The sequence below is a fragment of the Dreissena polymorpha genome, chromosome 6 (assembly GCF_020536995.1).
Source record: "Dreissena polymorpha isolate Duluth1 chromosome 6, UMN_Dpol_1.0, whole genome shotgun sequence".
NCBI lineage: Eukaryota > Metazoa > Mollusca > Bivalvia > Myida > Dreissenidae > Dreissena > Dreissena polymorpha.
This window is the reverse complement of record NC_068360.1, coordinates 23,737,366-23,761,720: the sequence shown is the minus strand read 5'-3', so window position 1 is coordinate 23,761,720 and position 24,355 is coordinate 23,737,366. Positions and strand designations below refer to the sequence as shown.

Genomic DNA, 24,355 nt, shown 5'->3' with positions numbered 1-24,355 from the left:
ACTTATATCAATTCTAACCAATTTGCTTAGTTCTTTAATTCAGTACTAACGCAATTTTTCAAACATTTAATGTTAAACCGAATAAGCAATATTTTTTACTATGAAATGAACTATCATGGAACTAGTAATGTCAGGCCTACTCCACTGTTTAAGGCCATCAGTTGATTTCAATGAGGAAGATAATGTTCTTTAGACAGATAACGTTAACCCATTTATGCCTAGTGGACTGTCCCATCCTTCTAAATTGGATCAATTTATTTCCAAAATGAGGGATGACAAGTATATTTATTTCTATATTTAGAATATTCCTTACAGAAATTCCTTTAAGTAAACAGCGCAGACCCAGATGAGACGCCACATCTTGCGGTGTCTCATCTGGGTCTACGCTGTTTGCCAAGGCCTTTTTTCTAGACGCTACTAGGCATAAATGGGTTAATATTGTATCCTATAATGGATAACTTACATACCAGTAATAATTTTTATCTTTTAACCCTTACAATGCGGGAACCGAGTTTTGAAGGTCTTTGCAAACAGTTTGGATCCAGATGAGACGCCACAGAACGTGGCGTCTCATCTGGATCCAAACTGTTTGCTATTCTGATAGTAATTTTTGAAAAAAAATCGAAGAAATGCTAATTGTAGAAATTCAGCAGACGACATTTTAGCAGACGACAAATTACCCAGCATGCAAAGGGTTAAACCAAAACTGCCTAAGGAAATAGTTATATAATCCTCCCAAAGGAACAATGAATTGTTCATCCTTTAATCCACTAATTGCACAGTTCCATTATGAAAACTGGCTAATGAATAAATAATGAACAAGTACGTCATAACATCAAAAATCCATTCTGGAAATCATTAAAGTATCACGTCAATGAAGAAATTTGACACTGGGCCTAGATGGTCAACTCCATTAATTTCCAATTAAGAATAATCATTATGTATGCACAGTCGCCAAACTCACTTAAAAATAAATGCACTTTGTTCTAAACCTATAATGGGAAATGTAATTTTGTCCAGTCATCTAAAACTCTGTGAATAAAATGTTGCCTATACAGGACAGACACAGCTTCTTCTAGGAAGACTATCTGGGAGTCTTGTCTGCGCAGCTGCTGCTGATGTTTGCAGCATAGACCAAGCTTTGTAGTTTGTTCAGTGCAGGCGTGTTGGTCCTGCTTTGGCCTGCCTGCCACTGTACATCTGGGTAATGCATGTACACTGTAGTTTGTTCATTGGAGGCATGTTGGTACTGCCTTGGCCTGCCTGCCACTGTATGTCTGGGTACTGCATGTACATTGTAGTTTGTTCAGTGGAGGCCTGTTGGTACTGCCTTGGCCTGCCTGTCACTGTATGTCTGGGTACTGCATGTACACTGTAGTTTGTTCAGTGGAGGCCTGTTGGCACTGCCTTGGCCTGCCTGCCACTGTATATCTGGGTACTGCATATACACTGTAGTTTGTTCAGTGGAGGCCTGTTGGCAATGCCTTGGCCTGCCTGCCACTGTATGTCTGGGTACTGCATGTACACTGTAGTTTGTTCAGTGGAGGCTTGTTGGTCCTGCCTTGGCCTGCCTGCCACTGTACATCTGGGTACTACATGTACACTGTAGTTTGTTCAGTGGAGGCCTGTTGGTACTGCCTTGGCCTGCCTGCCACTGTACATCTGGGTACTACATGTACACTGTAGTTTGTTCAGTGGAGGCCTGTTGGTCCTGCCTTGGCCTGCCTGCCACTGTATGTCTGGGTACTGCATGTACACTGTAGTTTGTTCAGTGGAGGCGTGTTGGTACTGCCTTGGCCTGCCTGCCACTGTATGTCTGGGTACTACATGTACATTGTAGTTTGTTCAGTGGAGGCCTGTTGGCACTGCCTTGGCCTGCCTGCCACTGTATGTCTGGGTACTGCATGTACACTGTAGTTTGTTCAGTGGAGGCGTGTTGGTACTGCCTTGGCCTGCCTGCCACTGTATGTCTGGGTACTACATGTACATTGTAGTTTGTTCAGTGGAGGCCTGTTGGCACTGCCTTGGCCTGCCTGCCACTGTATGTCTGGGTACTGCATGTACACTGTAGTTTGTTCAGTGGAGGCCTGTTGGTACTGCCTTGGCCTGCCTGCTACTGTATGTCTGGGTACTGCATGTACACTGTAGTTTGTTCAGTGGAGGCCTGTTGGTCCTGCCTTGGCCTGTCTGCTACTGTATGTCTGGGTACTACATGTACACTGTAGTTTGTTCAGTGGAGGCCTGTTGGCACTGCCTTGGTCTGCCTGCCACTGTACATCTGGGTACTGCATGTACACTGTAGTTTGTTCAGTGGAGGCCTGTTGGTACTGCCTTGGCCTGTCTGCCACTGTACATCTGGGTACTACATGTACACTGTAGTTTGTTCAGTGGAGGCCTGTTGGCACTGTTTTGGCCTGCCTGCCACTTCCTGCCTCTAGATTAGTTTTCGATATGCGTCCTTTGTCAAATCTATAGGTACAAATACGCTGAATTAAGCGTTTTCAAGAGCACTGTTACATGTATTACAAATGATTCAGCCTAGAACTCTTTCAACCTAGAAACATTGGACATAGAAGATATTTGAAGCACCAACACCAAATTTATCACTACATGTACTCCGGATATATTTTAACAGAAGCAAAAGCTGCACTCAAGGTAAATTAAGTGCGATTGGCAACATAAACACACCAGTTCATCTGTTCAGAAATGGAAGCCTAATATCTTACAAATTGCCATGACAACCAAATTGATTATTGCACAGATAACAATAATAAGCTGGAACTACAAGCATGGGTGAAAGAAAATGGTGTGATTTCCAATTGCCAATTGATTGTTTTGTGATCACCCCAATGCATTATCAATATAAATACACATAATGTGAAACTTCAGCTACGTGGACAGGACAAGAAAAATCTCATCAAACGATGAGGTCCTTTATTTATGGAAAGGAACCAATTACCAAATAGTGAGTCACAAAACAAATGCACTTGTCAAGACACACAAGTACATAAGGAACACACAAAAATGAATAAAAACTGGGGTACTGTCGGGGAACAGTTCATGCAAAAGCACTGGAGGTTTTTAAACCAGGAGCTTCAAACATTACATTTGGCCCAGACATATTCATTAAACATTTGAGTGTATTGTAACCTCATAGAATCACAATTCAAATTAAATAGCAATAAAAGAGAATACATTAATGTACATTTAAATTTAATTGCCATTTAATTACATAATGTAGAGGAACCGCAACTTCCTGAGGCACAATGGAAGACTATTTCAGGGTTAAAAAGAACTTAATCTGCTTCTAGCCATGTTTGGCAGATACAGGAGTTTTGCAATCAACATTTCGCCATGCAGAAACCAATATAGTTTCCGAGAAGTGAAAACTGTTTGGACTTGGAGCTATTGGCCGGCCACTACAAAGCCATTGTGAAGCTAATGAAATCAGATTTTCCATTAAATGTGACAGCTCTGGCCTGCAGTGATATTCATATTCAAGATTACATCCATTCTTTGACAGATCAAGCAGAATAGCACAAGATTGCAGACATTGATGTTCCCATGAGACACGCTTGGACACACAAAAAATGCATATATTCAACAGTTTAAAAAAAACAAAGGGCCATAATTCAGCCCATATTTATCGCAGCCAAAATTCCCTTCTTGACAGACATAATTATGAAACATATAATTATACAGTTGAATAAAAAAAGACAAAGGTAAATAATTCTGCAAAAAAAGGGGCACACTTTGTTTCTTTCTTTTAAAGATCATCAACACATTCAGGTCATATTCAACAGTGAAAGTTTTAGCAGGATCCAATCAATTTTTAAAGAGTTCAAAACACAAGCTTTGTGACACACATTATGTGACATGCCGACAGACAAGTGCAAGGATGCCTCTCCTTCAGTGGGGGCTTAAACAAACTGCAGGCTCAGGTTCTCTGAGAGATAAGTGTTTCATCAGATGGGCTAATTAGCGCAGCGCCCCGATTTTTTGTCAGACACCATGACTTATTAGTGCTTCGTACCCATTGCTTATATTGTCATGTTGACTTTAATGATTTGATACCAATTAATGACAAACTGACAAGATCAGCTGCCTGTTCAAAAGACAATTAATGCTTTTTTCCATTGTGTAAATTGACTTTTATTGTCCTTGTAGGCCTTCACTGGTAACCTATCACAAGTTATTTGATACCAATTAGAAGCGAACTGATAATTACAGAACGATGAAGGTGGATGTTGGCTTACCACTTTGTGTGCGGATATTCAATAGCATTATGTTATGTTAAAACAAGAGGCCCATGAGGGCCTGAATTGCTCTACTGGCTGGAATCAATAGGGCTCAAGCCCTTGATACTGTGAAACCATTTATTTTCGACAGCACAAAATTTCGTCATTTTTATAAAAATGACGATTTCGTCAGCACTTAAATTAGCCGATTTCTGATTTTGAATTTTAAAAAAATGCGTCAGTCAATATCCGATTTGTGTGTAATACATATTCGCGATCAATCGCAGTTGCGAAAAATCGTGGTACGAATGCGGGAACACACTTGAGAAACTGCAGGTGGTGGGGCCTGTTTGTCACATGCCAATTAACTAGTCTTTTGTTATTAAGGGACAGTAATGGACCCTCTTAATGTATGCCATTTACACATTCATTGTTATGATTAACGGACAAGTGGGATCGAATAACCATTAACAAGTGTTTGTAACAACGAAGCCAATTGCCAATTAGTCTTATTCTATTAATTGCCATACTAAAATATTCTTTATTAATTTGTTATAAATACACATGTTGATCACACATCGTCATCTTTTCATTTGGTTTATTGTCTTTCATCGGCATTCCCTGTGTGATGGCTAATATGCAACACCCCTGAAAACACAATGCACCTAATGGGTAATAAAGTTATAAACAATTAGCGCTAATTTATTACCATTCTACATAAACGAAGTCAACGCATTCGATACAGTTGTACTGCACACGCGTTTTAAAGAAGTGTAACGTGTCAGTTAAGTACCTTGTGTAATTTACATCCCTTTGTGTCAAAACCGGATTAATCTTGATTACAAAAACAGCAGTGAATGTGTGCATGGATTATGTTGGAACTTAATGCCTCATGTCTACGGTAAAGTTTTAAAATATTGTTCAACTTAGTGTTTGTTTTTGTTCAAACATAGAGCATGATTGTTCGTTAGGATCTTAAATTCGCCGATCCGTCGACTGACGAAATTTATTAAAATTAATGCCTGACGATTAATAATGGTTTCACAGTAGTATGAACAATCTGAGTAAGTTTTAAATAAACAGACCCAATATGGGAAATTTATTGCATAAACAAGAAGAAACGTAAAAATCTAAACTTCAAATGGCTCCTTTTCAACAATAAGTTGGACAAATTTTCTTCACTCACAACGGGGTTCTGGCTCTTGATGATATAAAACATCCGTTGAAGTTTCAAAAGGATAGAACTTTATATGTAAACAAACAAGAAATGTGTTTGTCGGAAACACTATGTCCCCTTCTGCGCCGCTTTGATTTTTTTTTTTACCTTTGACCTTGAAGGATGACCTTGACCTTTCACAACTCAAAATATGCAGCTACACTAGATACACATGCATGCCAAATATCAAGTTGCTGTCTTCAATATTGCAAAAGTTATGGCAAAATGTTAAAGATTTTCTTTTTTTCTCAAATTCAAGGGGAGATAATTCTAAACTTATCACTCCGATATTGCTCATTTTCAATAGGGTTTGACTCATCATTCAGATAAAGACAGTGTGCAAGTTGGGAAATGATTGGATGAAAACTGTGGCCTTTATTGCGTAAACAAGCCTTATTTCACAAATTTCTCAAATTCAAGGAGAGATAATTCTGGACTTCTTCACTCTCAATGGGGTTCTGGCCCTTGATGATATAAAACATCCGTTGAAGTTTCAAAAGGATATAACTTTATATGTAAACAAACAAGAAATGTGTTTGTCGAAAACACTATGTTCCCTTCTGCGCCGCTTTGAATTAAAAAAATTACCTTTGACCTTGAAGGATGACCTTGACCTTTCACCACTCAAAATGTGCAGCTCCATGAGATACACATGCATGCCAAATATGAAGTTGCTATCTTCAATATTGCAAAAGTTATGGCAAAATGTTAAAGATTTTCATTTTTTTCTCAAATTCAAGGGGAGATAGTTCTGGACTTACAACTCTGATATTGCTCAATTTCAATAGGATTTGACTCATCATTAAGATAAAGACAGTGTGCAAGTTGGGAAATGATTGGATGAAAACTTCACAATTTTCTCAAAATTCAAGTGGAGATAACTCTGGACTTTTTACTCTGATGTAACCCATTTTCAATAGGGTTCGAGTCCTCATTAATATAAAAAGACACTGAACATGTTTGAAAAGAATCAGATGAAAACTGTGGACTTTATCGCGCAAACAAGAAAAAGTATAACGCACGCACGGACACCGGAAACCACGCCATGACATAAGCTCTTCAGGCCTTCGGCCAGTAGAGCTAAAAAGTGCTTGAAAAAGTGTTTATAGTCCTGAATTATTATTATGAATTATAATCCTGCCAGCTTTTGACAGCCTAGCCTGAATGGAAAATGAAAACTGTTTTGATTTATGATTACAAAAGGAAGCAGGACTCTTGTCTGGTTAAAATTTTCTTCCGCAAACCATTTTCACCATTATTTTTTTGCCATTAAAAACAATAAGTGCAATGTTGTATCCTTCTTAAATCATAGTTTTCATTGCATACACATTTTAATTTTGTTTAGCAATAAAATGTGTTTTCAACACTTTTATGCAAATTGAAATATATTATAGCAACTATTGAAATTTTTTAGCACTTGGCAAGAAGAATATCTATACATTGTGTATATGCGGAATGGTAGAGGTTTTTAAACACCTTTATATGGTATCACAGGGACAGACTTTAAGCTGCCTAACTTTGTAAAGTCCTTCTGTTACATTTTTTTCCTAAGCAACAGGCACGCAGATTATAAACAATATCATGTTTATAAATATTATTTTCAGGCAGAAAGTCATGATCATTATTTCTAGACAGAGATAAATTTTAAAGACAAGCATGTGTGCTTTTACGAAGACAATTTCCTGCACTAAGAAAATAGCACCAAATTCAAAAAAGCACACACAAACACACATTAGAAACAAATCACATACCAAGACAGCAAGAGATAAATAAAGGTCACACTTGATGATTACTCATTGTCTTTTGAGAAAACCAATAATAAGTTGTCTCCCAGAGGAGGCATAAAAACAATAATAACATTTTAAACTTTGTTTTCAAAGGAATTGTATAGAAATGCAAATGTTCAACTTTTTTTAAGCGGAATATACCTCGGATATTTTTTTAACCCTTTGCATGCTCGGAAATTTGTCGTCTGCTAAAGTGTCGTCTGTTGAATTTCTAAAATTAGCATTTTCTTCGAATTTTTTTCAAAGAATACTATCAGAATAGCAAACAGTTTGGATCCAGATGAGACGCCGCGTCCTGTGGCGTCTCATCTGGATCCAAACTGTTTGCAAAGGCCTTTAAAATTCAGCTCCAGCGCTTTAAGGGTTAAAGATATATTTTGTGTTATGAAATATTTGTAAGACAAGGGACAAAATTGTCACAAAACCAGGTTTTCATTGTGAAAAAAAAATCTGATAAAGGGAGAAAACTCAAACTGAACTTTTGAAATGACCAAAAAAAATTAACCCCCTTTGTAAGTTTTTTTTTTTTTTTTTAATCTATTTTTAGTCGTGGCGACCTTGACATTGGAGATATTGACGTGATTCTTTCGTGGGACACACCGTCTTATGATGGTGAACAAATGTGCCAAATGATTTTAAAATCTCACAATGAATGACATAGTTATGGCCAGGACAAGCTCATTTATGGCCATTTTTTACCTTTGAACTCAAAGTGTGACCTTGACCTTGGAGATATCGACGTAATTATTTCGCGCGACACACCGTCCAATGATGGTGAACAAATGTGCCAAATGATTTTAAAATCTGACGATGAACGACATAGTTATGGCTCGGACAAGCTCATTTATGGCCATTTTTGACCTTTGAACTCAAAGTGTGACCTTGACCTTGGAGATATGGACGTAATTATTTCGCGCGACACACCGTCCAATGATGGTGAACAAATGTGCCAAATGATTTTAAAATCTGACAATGAACGACATAGTTATGGCCCGGACAAGCTTATTCCGCCAGCCCGCCAGCCAGCCCGCCCGCATTCGCCAATCTAATAACCAGTTTTTTCCTTCGGAAAACCTGGTTAAAAATCCAGGGAAATATGATATGGAAAGTTTTCCCCATTTAAACAAGCTTGTGAAAAGATGAAGAGCAGATATTGGCTGTTATCAGTAGCATACAGCTTGCCAATGTAATATGATTATATGATCTGATAAGCAAGGCATGTGCCCAGCTGTATAAATAAACAAAATTGTGATATTAATGACATTTCTTAGTCAAGGGAGAAAAGAAAAATTCATCCTTGAGAATGGGACTATTGCCTCTGATAGAAACAAATACCACAGTTATAGACCCATTTCATGGCATTTCATATGAATTCTATGTGTATGTTATGCTACTAAAATGTACATGGCTAATAATGTCAAAAATCTGATTGTAACATAATACACTTTTAAAATAACTGGTTATTTGAATTAAAGCTCCAAAACTATATATTGTATATATTTTCAATGAATGAATTGTTACTTAAAAAATTTAAATGCATTTGTATAGTTCTTGTTGTTAGTTATTGTATTTTGGTCTTCATGAAACAAATTCTGCAAAGTTGAATTGTTGTAAAAGTATTTCAATCTGGTGAGTGGCCAGATTTTAAGACCAATCATCCTTTGTGATAACTAGTTCAAAACACCTATACCTGTCCTTTGTGATAAATAGTTCAAAACACCTAGACCAATCATCTTTTGTGATAACTAGTTCAAAACACCTATACCTGTCCTTTGTGATAAATAGTTCAAAACACCTAGACCAATCATCCTTTGTGATAACTAGTTCAAAACACCTATACCTGTCCTTTGTGATAAATAGTTCAAAACACCTATACCTGTCCTTTGTGATAACTACAGTGGAAACCCTCTAAACCGGATCCTCTCTATACCGGAATCCTTGTATATATACACAAATGTACTTGTTTCCATTGGAAATGGGGCAAAGTACCTGCCCCGAATTTGAACGTAATGACAAGAGTATGATAATAAGAGTTTGGAGTCTGAAACTATTTTCTGCATCAGCAGGTTTTTTTTTAATTATCAACAGGTTACATCACAAGTGCCATTATCAAATTAGAACATTGCTTTCAACTTGGGGTGTAAGATTAACAAGAAATTGCTTAGATAACTGGCACGTTAATACACTGTTCATGTGGCCATAGCTTAGATAACTGGCATGTTAACACACTGTTCATGTGGCCATAAAATGGTTTCATTATCCACATCATGAATCACTGAATTTTTATTTTTCCAGAAACATGCACACATGGCTCTTTTCTAGAAGTCTTCATGCCCAAAAGTGATGGTCACTTCTCAATTAACCCTTATAGATAGTTAAATTTAATTAAATACCTTTCTTACTAAATTCATGTTTAAAAGCTTCATTTCCAACCCTTAGATACTGATGTGCAGCACACAGCATAAAACCTGAACAGACTGGGAGATATTTGCAGGCTGTTCTGGTTTTATGCTGTTTGTACATAGCCATTTTTTCTTTGCTTCTGAGTGGGAAAGGTTTAATCCATCTCTTCAGGGAGCCTTAAGTTAAAATAAACTAAAAAAACAGCCAAAATTACCTACAAAGAAATTTAGAATTGAGGAAGTGAATATCAAATCATATTATCATTAATTGTAAGTGTTATAAGTAACATACAGTTACATACCATCCCATCCCTTGAGGAAAGAAATATTTACCAGCATCAATTATCCTTGACAATACACTTAGAAAAACAATTTAAAAAAATTGGTGTTAGATGATTCTTATTTATTCTACTGTATATTGTTAAGAATACAATAATTTTTTATTTAAAGAAGCAATTAATTTATGTTTGAATGCTGCAAAAATAACCAATAATTCTGATAGAATTAAAGAAGCAATTACATGAACACTTTGGCAGCAAAAAGTACTTTACGACCTTGACCTGACCAACCAAGGCCCTTGGTCCTTCTCAAATCTGTAATGAGTAAAATTGTATTCTCTAACAAAATTTCATTTCTTTTTTTTTTAATCTATAAGTCTTTGTTTTCTATTTCTCTAGCCTTTGGCCTCTCAAGTATCCGTGGCAACAGACATACATTGTTTAATATAAGGCAATAATTACTAAGTCGTGTCTCTTAATTTTCTCTTCCTTCTTAAACTAAAGCACATAACGAGGCATGATTAGCTTAATTCTTTCTCAAGAATAGAAACTTAAATGTGTCTGTTGCTAAGGAAAATTGGCTTCCTTGTGCATGGAGTCAACATGATGGAAGACACATGTTAGTGTATTAGTGTCATCAAGTCACGATATGAGTTTCTTTGCATTTCAGTTTTCCTCAACATGAGTTGCATCAACACGTGAGTCACAATAAATAAGGACATTTCAGTGTTTGCCTATTTAAGAAGCACACGTGGTGGAATACCCACATCATCATGTGCTTGCCATTACAATCTATGTGATTGTACATTATTTTGTAAATGTAATAAATGAACGCTCAGGCTAACCAAGGATGTTTTACCCTATTTCTCCTTGAAACATACAAGATACATGTACAAGCATGTAATTATATTATACTGACAATAATATCAGTCCTGCTAATATAAAATTAAAATTTTAACATACAATAATAATATTGCAATAAAAGTAACATTCTACTAAGTTGCTTGCTCAACAACACAAAACCAAAATACAATTACCAGTATGAGGAGCAGGTGGATACAAATGTTTTAGTTGTTTATTGTTTTAAATTTAAATATAACTTTTCATAGGTTTTGTCAACTTAAAAGCTTTGCATGCAAGATATCGCTACATTCCAGTGATTTGTTTTCCCCAATTAGGAAAAATGTGCGTAAAACAACATGAAATTGGAAAAAATTGCATCATGAAGTTTTCATATTGGGAAATTGGTGTATTTGATTTTTTCTCCCAATACTTTTAAATTGATAACTAAGTGTTGTCAAATTGTCAATATTATATTTACTTAGGTTCAAGCCATAGAGCTGCATAGGGACACTAACTTAATGTTGTATTTTTCCTTTATTTTCCTTTTTTTTTGAAACCTTTTATTAGATTTTTTTTTAAAACCAATTGGGAACTTTGTAGGTTTTTCCTTATTTGGAAAGTGCGGTTTTCTGGTACTTTATAAAGAAGGAAAACAATCGCTGCATTCAATGGTGTCAGCTTAAAACTTCAACATTTGAAGTAAAGCACCTGTGCCAACATATTTTGTCTGGTTTACATATTTCACCTGGCTTACGAAATTTGATTTTGATCTATTCCAACTCTCATGTTTATCTCAGTGTCTGTCAAACACAGGAAACAGATCTGTATCTTAAGTCTTTTGCGTTGTTTGTCTTATACACATTTTTGGTTTTCAGTTAAGACTTTTTTTAAAGAGCAATACATTTGTACTGAAGGGTCATTAAAATAAACGGACAGAAAGATAATTTTAAATAAGGGGACATCCAAGAGGGAATTGTGGGTAACATCTGTGCAATATGGAGCCTAAAATGCAAGGATTAGATGCAAAGCAGACTCAAATTATAAAAAAATGCCAATAGAAATAAATCCAGCCATTAAACATAAATGCCAATAGTAACTATGAGTTCATGTCCATGCATTGTCCACTCATGGCATTGTTATCAGATTGTAAAGAAACCTGCCCATTGTTATGGAAACCAAATAGCATTCTTTCATAACATCAATCAATAATACCTATATTATCTGAATATCTACACTACAGATAATGTTACTTAATCTTTTCATTATAAAGAAGCATCCATAAGTGAGTCACTTTAAACTTAGAAATCGTAACTCTTTAAGCACAGAGAATAAAAAGTTGTTGTTTTTTTTCCGTTTTACAGCATCAAGCATTTTTGTCAACAACCTTCAAGATACATGTATTATTGTAAATCCTTGTTTAAATAATGTATTGAACAAATTGTATCTCAGTCTCCTATCTCAATATCATTCATTCATTCTTTAATACATTGAACCTCTCATTTATGATGTTGGCAAGGAAACAGATGTTCATGCATGTATATAAAAAATCCCAGAGGAAGTAAACTAGTCATGACAGACATGTACACTAGTACATGTATACATTTACGAACTTCTGCTCAGCTGGCATTGGAAACAAAATGATACATGAATTTCAGGTCATAAAATTACTTAATTACATGACAAATTTAAATATACATGTAGTTAGTCACTTTTAAATTATGATATTGGTGAATAAAAGGGATCAAACTATTTCACATGCATATACTATATCACATGGGATATACACTTTATCTTATTTGATATTGAGGCAAGTAGCATATATACTTTACCTTGTGCCTTGTTTACGTTGCGAGTCTAAATCATCCATTTGTTTACTCTGATATTCAACACAAGGAAAACTCCAAGCTGATGTAATCTACTGTATGATTCCAACTTTTGAAAAATACCACTCAAAGTTTAGTTCAGCCAACTGTGTTTCCGTAATGCTTTATTATATTAGTATAATGTGAGTCTAATGACAAAACATGAAATGCAGTTCTGAAGCAATTTAAGTTAAGCAAGTCACATATAAAATTTTGAAACACTGAACTCTGGTCTCAAAGAAGGAAACTACATTTACCACAGCTGTGCAGTTTACAGTTTGTTTATAGGCAATGAATCATAAACATTATCCAGAGACGGAAGGAGTGTGGTGTGGCCTAGTATGACTATGAGAAGCCTATTAAATTGCACATTTATGAACACTTGGATGTAGCCATCGCTTAATTCAGTACTTGAGAGCAATGTTTCTCATCCACTGATCCAGTACACACAAAATGAAACAGGAAATCCTTTGTAACCTTTATCTATTGCGTTCCATATGCATGCACGCGCAATCCTGTATCATCCGTAAGCGCTAGGTGGTACACGAAACCCAAGGCTGGAACAAACAAATTAATGGTTTTTAACAGCAATTGCCACTGTACTTAACACGACGACGTGAAACTGAATTGAAGCAAATCACGATAACGTGATTAGCGAATTCGGTCGACACTGCACGGATTTTCGGTTAATTGTATAAAGATACGGCGTCCAGATGCAATGCCACTAAGCACATGGGTATGTTACTTACTCAGCACGAATACACACAGAAGATAACAATCACGTTTATCACGCAAAGGCAATTAAATCACCGTTAAAGCGTAGCACACACAAAATTGACATTTCGCCTCGGTTTGTCACGTGACCAATAATTTTCATTCATGACGTCATGGATTTACAAATGAGGAAATCCCAAAGCTATTTTTAGCAAATCGTTCTGACATGTATAAAACATTTTCATCCCCATCGGCGAAAGTTAGACTTCTCAAATAAATCTAGCGAAACACTTACCATGAAACGTGACTTTTATTATGATATGTGGAGCATAGGTTCTATATCATTTTTCTACCAATTTCGAATAATTTATTAACTTTTGCAGAGAAATGAACATGGACTGAAATCCGTTTTAAGTATTATAAGTAGTAGAGGTAGTAATAGTATTTATTATTTTATTATTATTATCATCATATTTTATATTATCTTCTTATTATTAATATCTATAAGATATGATTTATTTTTAAGTCGGCAAGAGTGAATGAAACGACAAACATAAGCTCATGCAGCTTGTACAACGGACTATAAAACCTGATGAATAACGATAACAAGTGTATAAGAGCTGAAAGACTGATTTATCTGAAACATATGTAGATCTACATGTTATTGCTTGACTGTTTGGTTTGATTTTTTGCTATTTTCAAAAGTAACTTTAAACCATATAAATCTGTCATTTACCGGTAACCTACTTACACTTTGCCTAAGTTTTACCAGAACTAATATAATGGGATTACCACTCAAGTGCCACTGATTGCATTTATTGGATGCTATAAATTACGCTATGGTTAGATAAAAATATGTGATCAAAGAAAATAAACAACATCACTTGTCCTGAGTACCACTAACTATAAGATATCATGAATCCAGCCTGGCATTTTCCCGTATTGTACATTTCTTACATTGAAGCTGTTGAGGAATTCACAAACACCAGACCTGTCCCTCAGAACGCACCGTTATATGGTTCAAAGCAACGCTCTGTTTTTATTGGTCCCTGTTTCAAGCTATCTGTTTTTCATACATAAACTTACCTAGTCCTAACATAAGTCTAAGACGCAGTAGGACTCAAAACCCTGAAACTTGTTAAAATATATACATGTACTATACAATGTCTGCAATTAACTAGCAAGATTGGTCTTTCAGTTCGCACTGATTTTATTCTTGCTGTAAGAAAATAGGGGCAAATATATAATAATTATTACTATAAAGCTTTTACAAACCAAGGGTAGAGTGTGGAACTATTTTCCGTCTCCATGCAAACTTGCTATATATAACGTCTCAATTAGGTTAATGCAAACTAAATTTATAGATTGGCTAAAATACCAATATTTGTTGAGTACACAAGAGGCATTATTCTGGTCAATTGCAGGTTAGATTTATGGCCCATGGTTATATAATGACTATAAAAGTGTACATCGATTTTTAATTGAATAAATTGAGTAAATATCAATATATGGAGTTCATGCAGGCAAATCCTAACCAGCAGCAAGTTGCATAAATATAACCCTTTGCATGCTGGGAAATTTGTCGTTTGCTAAAATGTCGTCTGCTGAATTTCTAAAATTAGCATTTTCTTCTTTTTTTTTTCAAAGAATACTATCAGAATAGCAAACAGTTTGGATCCAGATGAGACGCCACGTTCTGTGGCGTCTTATCTGGATCCAAACTGTTTGCAAAGGCCTTCACAACTAGGTTCCCGCACTGTAAGGGATAAATAACTTTAGCCAATCCAAAAGATAACCTTTATTCGGATAAAGATAACCGAAGTCAAATACCTTGACTAAATCTTATCAAAAAGGTAATCAAAACGGGCACCTGTTAGGATATCTATTTGTTAATACAATCGCTAACCAAAAAGTGATATGCTAAAATTGATGATAAGAGTTATCCAGGTTTATATTGACCGCTGGTTATTTTAAGTACAAAAGGGGCGCAATGCTGCTAAATTGCAGGTCAGTGGCATGGGAGCTGGTCAGTTACTTCATTCCATGACCCTGGCTGCATGTGTGATGTTTCAATTGAATATCTATAATAGTTAAAGGGGCCTTTTCACAGATTTTGGCATGTGTTGAAGTTTGCCATTAAATGATTTACATTAATAAATGTAAACATTGGATCTAAAAAGCTCCAGTAAAAAAACAAGAATTAAATGTAAACAAGGGGGCCAAGATGGCCCTAGTTCGCTCACCTGAGAGGAGTCGGTTCATTCAATCTTTACCAAATGTCAAACTTGACCTAGATATTGTCCAGACAAACATCCTGGTCAAGTTTCATAATTATTTCATCTGCGAGTCATGATCAATGTACCTATGAAGTTTTATGATCCTAGGCGTAAGCATTCTTGAGTTATCATTCCAAAACCATTTTTCTAAGTTGAGTCACCGTGACCTTGACAGCCAGGGATTTTTTTTAGACAAAGGGGAAGACGCCGGACGCTGGGTGAAAGGGGAAATAGAGGGTGAAAGAGACATATTTGGGGAAAAAATAAAAACTGTTTTAATCAGGCTTGATGTCTATAACTCATCTACTCTGATTTCAGGGGTTTTTCACCACTGTCTGCGTCTCCGGAAAATGGAGGCATTCCCAAAGCAAAAAAAAAACCAGCACCATTCCCAATCAAATCTAGATGAAATTTTTCCAAATAACAATAAAGAAGTATTCTGTCAAAATCATTAAAAAAACGTTAACAAACACAAATGACATTTAGAGTGACTTCCCTTTATCCAATACGTTATATAGCATGCCCTGAACGACTCAGATGTAAGCACGTTTAGTTTGAGGATTCTTCTACCAACATTGACAGCGATAAAGTGCGAAATGTTCCGCATGACTTAACAGGAACCGCAAACTACACATTCTAATCCAACTCCGTAGACGCTTATTTCTATTTTTACGTGTTTTAACGACCACCGCAAATGAGCTAGTATTGCGATGGATAATTAAGCAATCAAAATTATCAATAATCGGTTTAAAAACTGAAATAAATGCTAAACAACGATATGTTTTGGTGAAAAATGATATTATTGGAGGGGAAATTGTTTTTTGTGGGGAAAAAAATCTGGTAGGGGAAGACACCGACTATCGGCCTCACTTTCTTAGTAAAAAAAACCCCTGACAGCCATTGTGTGAATACGTTTTTTGGCACTGTAACCTTGACCTTTGACCTAGTGACCTGATAATCAATAGGGGTCATCTGCGAGTCATGATCAATATACCTATGAAGTTTTATGATCCTAGGCATAAGCGTTCTTGAGTTATCATCTGGAAACCATTTTACTATTTCGGGTCACCGTGACCTTGACCTTTGACCTAGTGACCTGAAAATCAATAGGGGTCATCTACGAGTCATGATCAATGTACCTATGAAGTTTCATGATCCTAGGCCTAAGCGTTCTTGAGTTATCATCCGGAAACCATTTTACTATTTCGGGTCATCGTGACCTTGACCTTTGACCTAGTGACCTGAAAATCAATAGGGGTCATCTACAAGTTATGATCAATGTACCTATGAAGTTTCATGATCCTAGGCCTAAGTGTTCTTGAGTTATCATCCGGAAACCATTTTACTATTTCGGGTCGTGACCTTGACCTTTGACCTAGTGACCTGAAAATCAATAGGGGTCATCTGTGAGTCATGATCAATGTATCTTTGAAGTTTCATGATCCTAGGCATAAGTGTTCGTGAGTTATCATCCGGAAACCATTTTACTATTTTGGGTCACCGTGACCTTAACCTTTGACCTAGTGACCTGAAAATCAATAGGAGTCATCTGCGAGTCATGATCAATGTACCTATGAAGTTTCATGATCCTTGGCATAAGCGCACTTGAGTTCATCCGGAAACCATCTGATGGACGGACTGACCGAGATGAGCAAAACAATATACCCCCTCTTCTTCGAAAGGGGGGGGGGGGGCATAATGAGAAAACTGCCCCCCTCCCAGCAGCCATGTTATTCAACTGACCGGAACCATTTTTGAACTCAACTCTCGTATCAAGGAAACAAATGTTCTGAGCAAATTTCATGAAAATTGGGCCAAAAATGTGACCTACTGTGTTCACATGTTTTCACTATACACATATAGAGAAAAATGCCCCGCCCACTGGCGGCCATGTTTTTTCACCAATCCCGACCATTTTCAACTTCGTCCGAGATATCAATAAAACCAATGTTTTGACCATCTTTCATGATGATTCAGCAAATTGTGACTTCTAGAGTGTTTACATGGCTTCTCTATAGCCTAATAGGGAAAACTGCCACTATATACATATAGAGAAAAATGCTCCGCCCACTGGCGGCCATGTTTTTTCACCGATCTCGACCATTTTCAAACTCGTCCGAGACATCAATTGAACTAATGTTTTGACCAGCTTTCATGATGATTGGGCAAAAATTGTGACTTCTAGAGTGTTTACAAGGTTTCTCTGTAGCCAAATAAGGAAAACTGCCATGCCCACTGGCGGCCATGTTTTTCAACGGATCGGAACCGCTTTTGAACTCAACCAAGATATCATTTGGACAAACATTTTGACAAAGTTACATGAAGATTGGGCATGAAATGTGACTTCTTCAGTGTTTACAAGGTTTTTCTTTTTTTTGACCCTATAGTGACCTAGTTTTTGACCAGTTTCCAACTCGGCCAAGATTTCATTGGGACAAAGCTTCTGACCAAGTTTCATGAAGATGGGACAAGAAATGTGGCCTCTAGAGTGTTTACGAGCAAATGTTAACGGACGGACGGACATACGACGGAAATAAAGACCGGTCAAAAAAGCTCACCTGAGCAATCAAGTGAGCTAAAAAGAAAAAAAAGGTAGTCCTCAACTGGGCTTGAACCTCTGACCCCTGGAGTTCTGAAGTAAAAGTCTACCACTGAGACCACTCGGCCATCCGTGCTCATAAAATGAGGAATCTATTTTATACTTTATATAAGCAATCCTTGTAGTTTCACAAAATATAACGACAACAACAGAACTCTCCAAATTATTCGTTTTGCGTTGCAACGCTTTATTATTTTCAGGTTTTTAAATGGTAAAGATGCGTATAATGGCTATTTAAGAGCATGGTAAATGTTCAGTATTACAGTTTCCTCACAAATATCATAACTACAACAAAAATTTGCAAATCTGAAACAACTTTTTTTTTTTTTGTCAATTTACCAAAACGTGAAAAGGCCTCTTTAAGAGAAATGTTTATGTTGCATGTTAACTTTACCGAGACTTGTGTAAAAAGAGGGCCTTATAATACTAAGTGGCTGGTAACAGTCATAGGTCTTAGCATACAATTCCTTTATTGAGACCCTGAGCTCATAATTACAGTTTTATTTCGTTATTTGAAGTAGATACAGAAATATGCATTGTTTGAATGCAACCTTAACAAACTTTCTGAGTAAAACAAGGCATATAAAACTGCTCAATTTCCAGTCCGAGTTATAGGTCTTGGTAAGTGAGCACTCCTGATGATATTGAAGACAATTGTGAAGTTATAACTGAAAATTTGTTGTAGTTAAAGAGAAAGTAACTTGTTGCATTCAAACCTTCACCTGAAATTCAATGTGCATGCAAACCTTAACCAGACTTTTATAATTACAAAAGGGGACATAATCCTGGTAAAAGGCTTGTCACAGTTATATTAAGTGGTCAGTGACTGAATAATTATAAAGACACTTAACACATATGTTCAGTTATATTTCAATATATGCAATGGATACATACTAGATATGGTGTTGTTGCACACATTTAGCATACTTTTTTAAGAACAAAAAGGAGTATAATTCTACTAAACTGGAAGTCAGACTTAAGGAAATTGGTCAGTGATTCCACACAATGACCCCAAACATGTTCGAAGCTTCAAGTGAAAACCTGAAGTAGAAAGAGTGATATGGTGTTGTTTTTACCCAAACCTGGACTAACAGCCCCACTTACTAATGGGCCAGTAGTATAGCTTGGGCCATTACCTGAATTGTCTTGACTTATTACCTGCATAGTCTTAGAATATTACCTGAACAGTGTTGGGCTATTACCAGAATAGTCTTGGGCTATTACCTGAATAGTCTTGGGCTATTACCTGAATAGTCTTGGGCTATTACCTCGCTAGTCTTGGGCTATTCACTGAATAGTCTTGGGTTATTACCTGAATAGTCTTAGGCTATTACCTAACTAGTCTTGGGCTATTACCTCACTAGTCTTGGGCTATTCACTGAATAGTCTTGGGCTATTACCTGAATAGTCTTGGGCTATTGTCTCACTAGTCTTGGGCTATTATCTCACTAGTCTTGGGCTATTACCTGAATAGTCTTGGGTTATTACCTAATAGTCTTGGGTTATTACCTCACTAGTCTTGGGCTATTACCTGAATAGTCTTGGGTTATTACCTAATAGTCTTGGGTTATTACCTAATAGTCTTGGGCTATTACCTCAGTAGTCTTGGGCTATTACTGAATAGTCTTAGGCTATTACCTGACTAGTCTTGGGCTATTACCTAACTAGTATTGGGCTATTACCTGAATAGTCTTGGGCTTTTACCTGAATAGTCTTTGGCTATTACCTGGCTAGTCATGTGCTATTATCTTACTAGTATTGTGCTAATACCTGAATAGTGTTAGGCTATTACCTCACTAGTATTGGGCTATTACCTCACTAGTATTGGGCTATTACCTCACTATTATTGGGCTGTTATCTTACTAGTTTTGTGCTATTACCTGAATAGTCTTAGGCTATTACCTCACTAGTATTGGGCTATTGGCTGAATAGTCTTGGGCTGTTACCTGAATAGTCATGGGCTGTAACCTGAATAGTCTTGAGCTATTACCTGAATAGTCATGGGCTATTACCTAAATATTCTTGGGCTTTCACCTGAAATGTCATGGGCCATCACCTGAACAGTCTGGGCTATTACCGGTACCTGAATAGTCGTGTGCTATTACATGAAGTCTTGGGCTATTACCTGAATAGTCTTGGGCTATTACCTGCATAGTAAATCTAACAAGAAATGTGTTTGTCAGAAACACTATGTCCCCTTCAGCGCCGCTTTGACATTTATTTATTTTTACCTTTGACCTTGACCTTGAACTTCCACCACTCAAAATGTGCAGCTTCATGAGAACGCCGTTTTGAAAAAAAAAAGAGTATTTTTTTTACCTTTCACCTTGAAGGATGACCTTGACCTTGAAGGATGACCTTGACCTTGAACTTCCACCACTCAAAATGTGCAGCTTCATGAGAACGCCGCTTTGAAATATTTATTTTTTTTACCTTTGACCTTGAAGGATGACCTTGACCTTGAACTTCCACCACTCAAAATGTGCAGCTTCATGAGAACGCGGCTTTGAAAAAAATATATTAATTTTTATACCTTTAACCTTGAAGGATGACCTTGACCTTGAAGGATGACCTTGACCTTGAACTTCAACCACTCAAAATGTGCAGCTTCATGAGAACGCCGCTTTGAATTATTTTTTTTACCTTTGACCTTGAAGGATGACCTTGACCTTGAAGGATGACCTTGACCTTGAACTTCCACCACTCAAAATGTGCAGCTTCATGAGAACGTCACTTTGAAACAATTTTTTTTACCTTGAAGGATGACCTTGACCTTTCACCACTCAGAATGTGCGGCTCCATGAGATACACATGCATGCCAAATATCAAGTTGGTATCTTCAATATTGCCAAAGTATTCATAAAATGAGCGATTTTGGCCACATATACTTGAACTCTGACCTTGAAGGATGACCTTGACCTTTCACCACTCAAAATGTGCGGCTCCATGAGATACACATGCATGCCAAATATCAAGATGGTATCTTCAATATTGCCAAAGTATTCATAAAATGAGCGATTTTGGCCACATATATTTGACCTTTGAACTTGAAGGATGACCTTGACCTTGACCTTTCACCACTCAAAATGTGCGGCTCCATGAGATTCACATGCATGCCAAATATCAAGTTGCTATCTTAAATATTGCAAAAGTATTCATAAAATGAGCGATTTTGGCCACATATATTTGACCTCTGACCTTGAAGGATGACCTTGACCTTGACCTTTCACCACTCAAAATGTGCAGCTCCATGAGATACACATGCATGCCAAATATCAAGTTGCTATCTTCAATATTGAAAAAGTTATGGCCAATGTTGAAGTTGGAGCATACAGACCAACAGACCAACGTACAGACCAACAGACAGGGCAAAAACAATATGTCCCCCACTATAGTGGGTGGGGGACATAAAAATCAACTTCATTTTAAACTGAACAAAGTTAAGCATGGTATTCATACACCAAACGCAAAAGGGTTCAAAGACAACAAATACTGCTTTGGTGTCATAAATGTATCACAATCAGTATATCCATCATATACTCAAGTTATGATCATCGATAATATAAAGTCAAGACCATCTTATTATGAGCGTACATAGAAATGCATTGACAAGGAAAACATGTTGGAGCATAAACAGCAATTAAATTATATGTTGAAATGCCACATTTTTAACAATAACCCAAAACACTAAAAAAATATTTATTACTGCTATAAACTATCAAAGTGGACACACATGAAAAAAAAGTTATAAACGTTATCTGTCCATCAATGTATGCTTATTTTTAAACTTGCAGCTTTAAGACTTAAACAAATAAGAGGTTACATTATAATATACCTCAATTACCTTATATATACAATGCCTTCCTAGGCAGAAAATGTATGCAATACAAATGTATTTATGTTTTGTTTTATTTTCAAAGCCGTTTTTACTACTTAGCTAAGAGCATACAATTCAACACCACTTTCAAAATGTTCCTTTCTTTAAAAAACATGTTATTTACATCAAAAAGGAAAGAAGAGATTACGTTTTAGCATCCATTAACCAATAACTACCATAACACACAATTATGTAAAGCTGGAAGAAGAAATCATAATGGAATACTCAGTGCCTTGTCCACAATGCATTATATGCATGTTTACCTGTCGTATTTATAAAGTTTGACAATTTTTTTGTAAAAGAGGCTCTGAATCTATAATTTCATCATTTAAATTGATTTTCCCACAAAACTGTATGCTTGTATGTGAGCATGAACACAGGTTAATTAATCCTTAATTGATAACAACACACTGACTTCTAGCGAATAAGTTTAGGAAAAGTACTATTATACTAAAATTAAAGAAGGTGACTACAGAACATACGATGAACAGTTTTGTGAGAAAAAAAATCACCAACATGATGTCCATTCTAATTTTGACATCTTATTCCAAAGTCACATAATACAGTGTTAGATCATGTATACACATTTGCATAATTATGTACACGTAATCTCAGGTGAATGTCTATGAAACTGGGAATGCAAAATCCAAAAATTAATAACACAACTTGCAAAAACAAAACTTTCTTACAAATTAATTTTGTGTAATATATTATAAATGTCACTGTCTGCCCACCCCAATCCCCAGTTGTAGAGTGTATGCAACCTTGTCTAACCCCTGTACACAAAGTACAAAAAGAACGAGGGTGGGCAACCATTGGTAAAGAAACAATAGTTTCTATCCATGTTATGGTACCTGCTGTATATGAAATACACCAGTATTGCTGTTCTGTTAAAGCAGCAACACTGAAATTTGTCATGCTTTGTTAAAACTTCAAATTTTATAATAAATCTTGACATTTCTTTATAAATAAATACAAGTTTGCATACTTCATACGAAAATAATCACAAGGAAAATTGCATAAATTTCATACAAAGAGGCAAAATTAATATAAAAAAACAAGTTGCATTGTTGAAAAATATGTGTAAATAAAAAAATGCATGGAACTGTGTAAACACGTGCAAATAATGAGTAAGGCTACTATGAAAATGCATGAAACAAACATGGTGAACATATATATTGTACCTATGTACAGTAGCTCATACATTTTAATTTGTGGGAATATACCCTGAAAACCACACTTAATTTTTCACACAATAAACAATAGCTAGCTTAAAAACGCACCAACTGTCAACTGCTGATCAGTTAAACATTATATTCTTAATGTTTGCATATTGCATATTAAGTGTTATCTTAAGATTTTATTTTTGCAATAACTGTAAACAACTCTGGACAAGTACAAGCTTAGAAGTCATATTGGAAAAGTTGTAAGGCCCAGTATATTGTCCATGTTGTTCTCAAACCTCGTAGCTCCAAAATTTTCAAAATATTTTTTTCGTCTTTTTCGAATATATGAAGTCTGGCGCGTGTTTTGTGCTATATCTTGTAGCTCTACGCCAATCAGAGCCCTTAAAAAAGACACGTGACGAAATGGTGTAGAATGATTGTTGGCTTTTTTCCCGGCGAAAAGTCGTAGCAACGCCATTTCACCTATAGGTACGTCGTTTCGTTTGGAAAAATTTGACAAAAAACGTTTTAATAATTTTTTTTATTTGCAACTACCAGGTTTTCTATCAGGACGAATTGTCGTACCTCATAAAAATTACAAAACTATGGTGACAAAATATCGTAGCTACCATGTCTGACTGTCAGTATGACTTATCAGTATGACGTACGCGTCTACGGCGCATACCTTATTTTGCAGCTTCATTTGTTTGGTATTTTTACAGAATTTCATTTTCTAAAACATCGTTATAAAAAAATGAGACGGTTTTTTCTTTCTCCTGAAAAGTTGGCATTTTGTAGCTACGAGGTTTGAGAACGACAGCGACGATATGTATTTATGAGATATAGAATAAAACATGTGTATTATATTGTTTTCCACAAATTTATATAAATGGAACACAGCTAGTATTTCAACTACTTGTTCAAACAGAGTTACACGCATGAAAATTAAACTGTTATTTACTGGTACAAGTGTAAGAATGAAACATGAAAGATAATTAATCCAAATTTTGAAAAGGTCTACAGAAGAGTTACTGGGTACACATTTATCAGATTCAAAACATAACACATCAATAACTTGTAATATAAAAGACTTCATA

The 24,355-nt window shown here is 36.0% G+C and overlaps 1 protein-coding gene and 1 long non-coding RNA gene across 3 annotated transcripts in view; both read right to left on the bottom strand.

The window, feature by feature from the left end:
- LOC127833531 (beta-arrestin-1-like) overlaps window positions 1–13,509 on the bottom strand; it is a 99,046-nt gene extending 85,537 nt beyond the window's left edge. The window contains exons 1-2 of one of the 2 annotated variants that reach the window (XM_052358832.1): window positions 13,376–13,509; window positions 12,594–13,183 (exon numbers count right to left, since the gene is read on the bottom strand). In XM_052358832.1, coding sequence (XP_052214792.1) covers window positions 12,594–12,631 — 38 coding nt within the window. In that variant the 5' untranslated portion in view covers window positions 12,632–13,183; window positions 13,376–13,509. Of the gene's footprint in view, window positions 1–12,593 lie in introns of both variants that reach the window. The other variant, XM_052358831.1, reaches the window with a different exon arrangement.
- Window positions 7,712–8,325, bottom strand: LOC127833533 (uncharacterized). Its single transcript, XR_008027460.1, has 2 exons — window positions 8,129–8,325; window positions 7,712–7,966 (listed from the first exon to the last, which is right to left on the bottom strand). It is a non-coding gene; the product is annotated as an uncharacterized LOC127833533 (long non-coding RNA).
- Window positions 13,510–24,355: the final 10,846 nt, after the last annotated feature.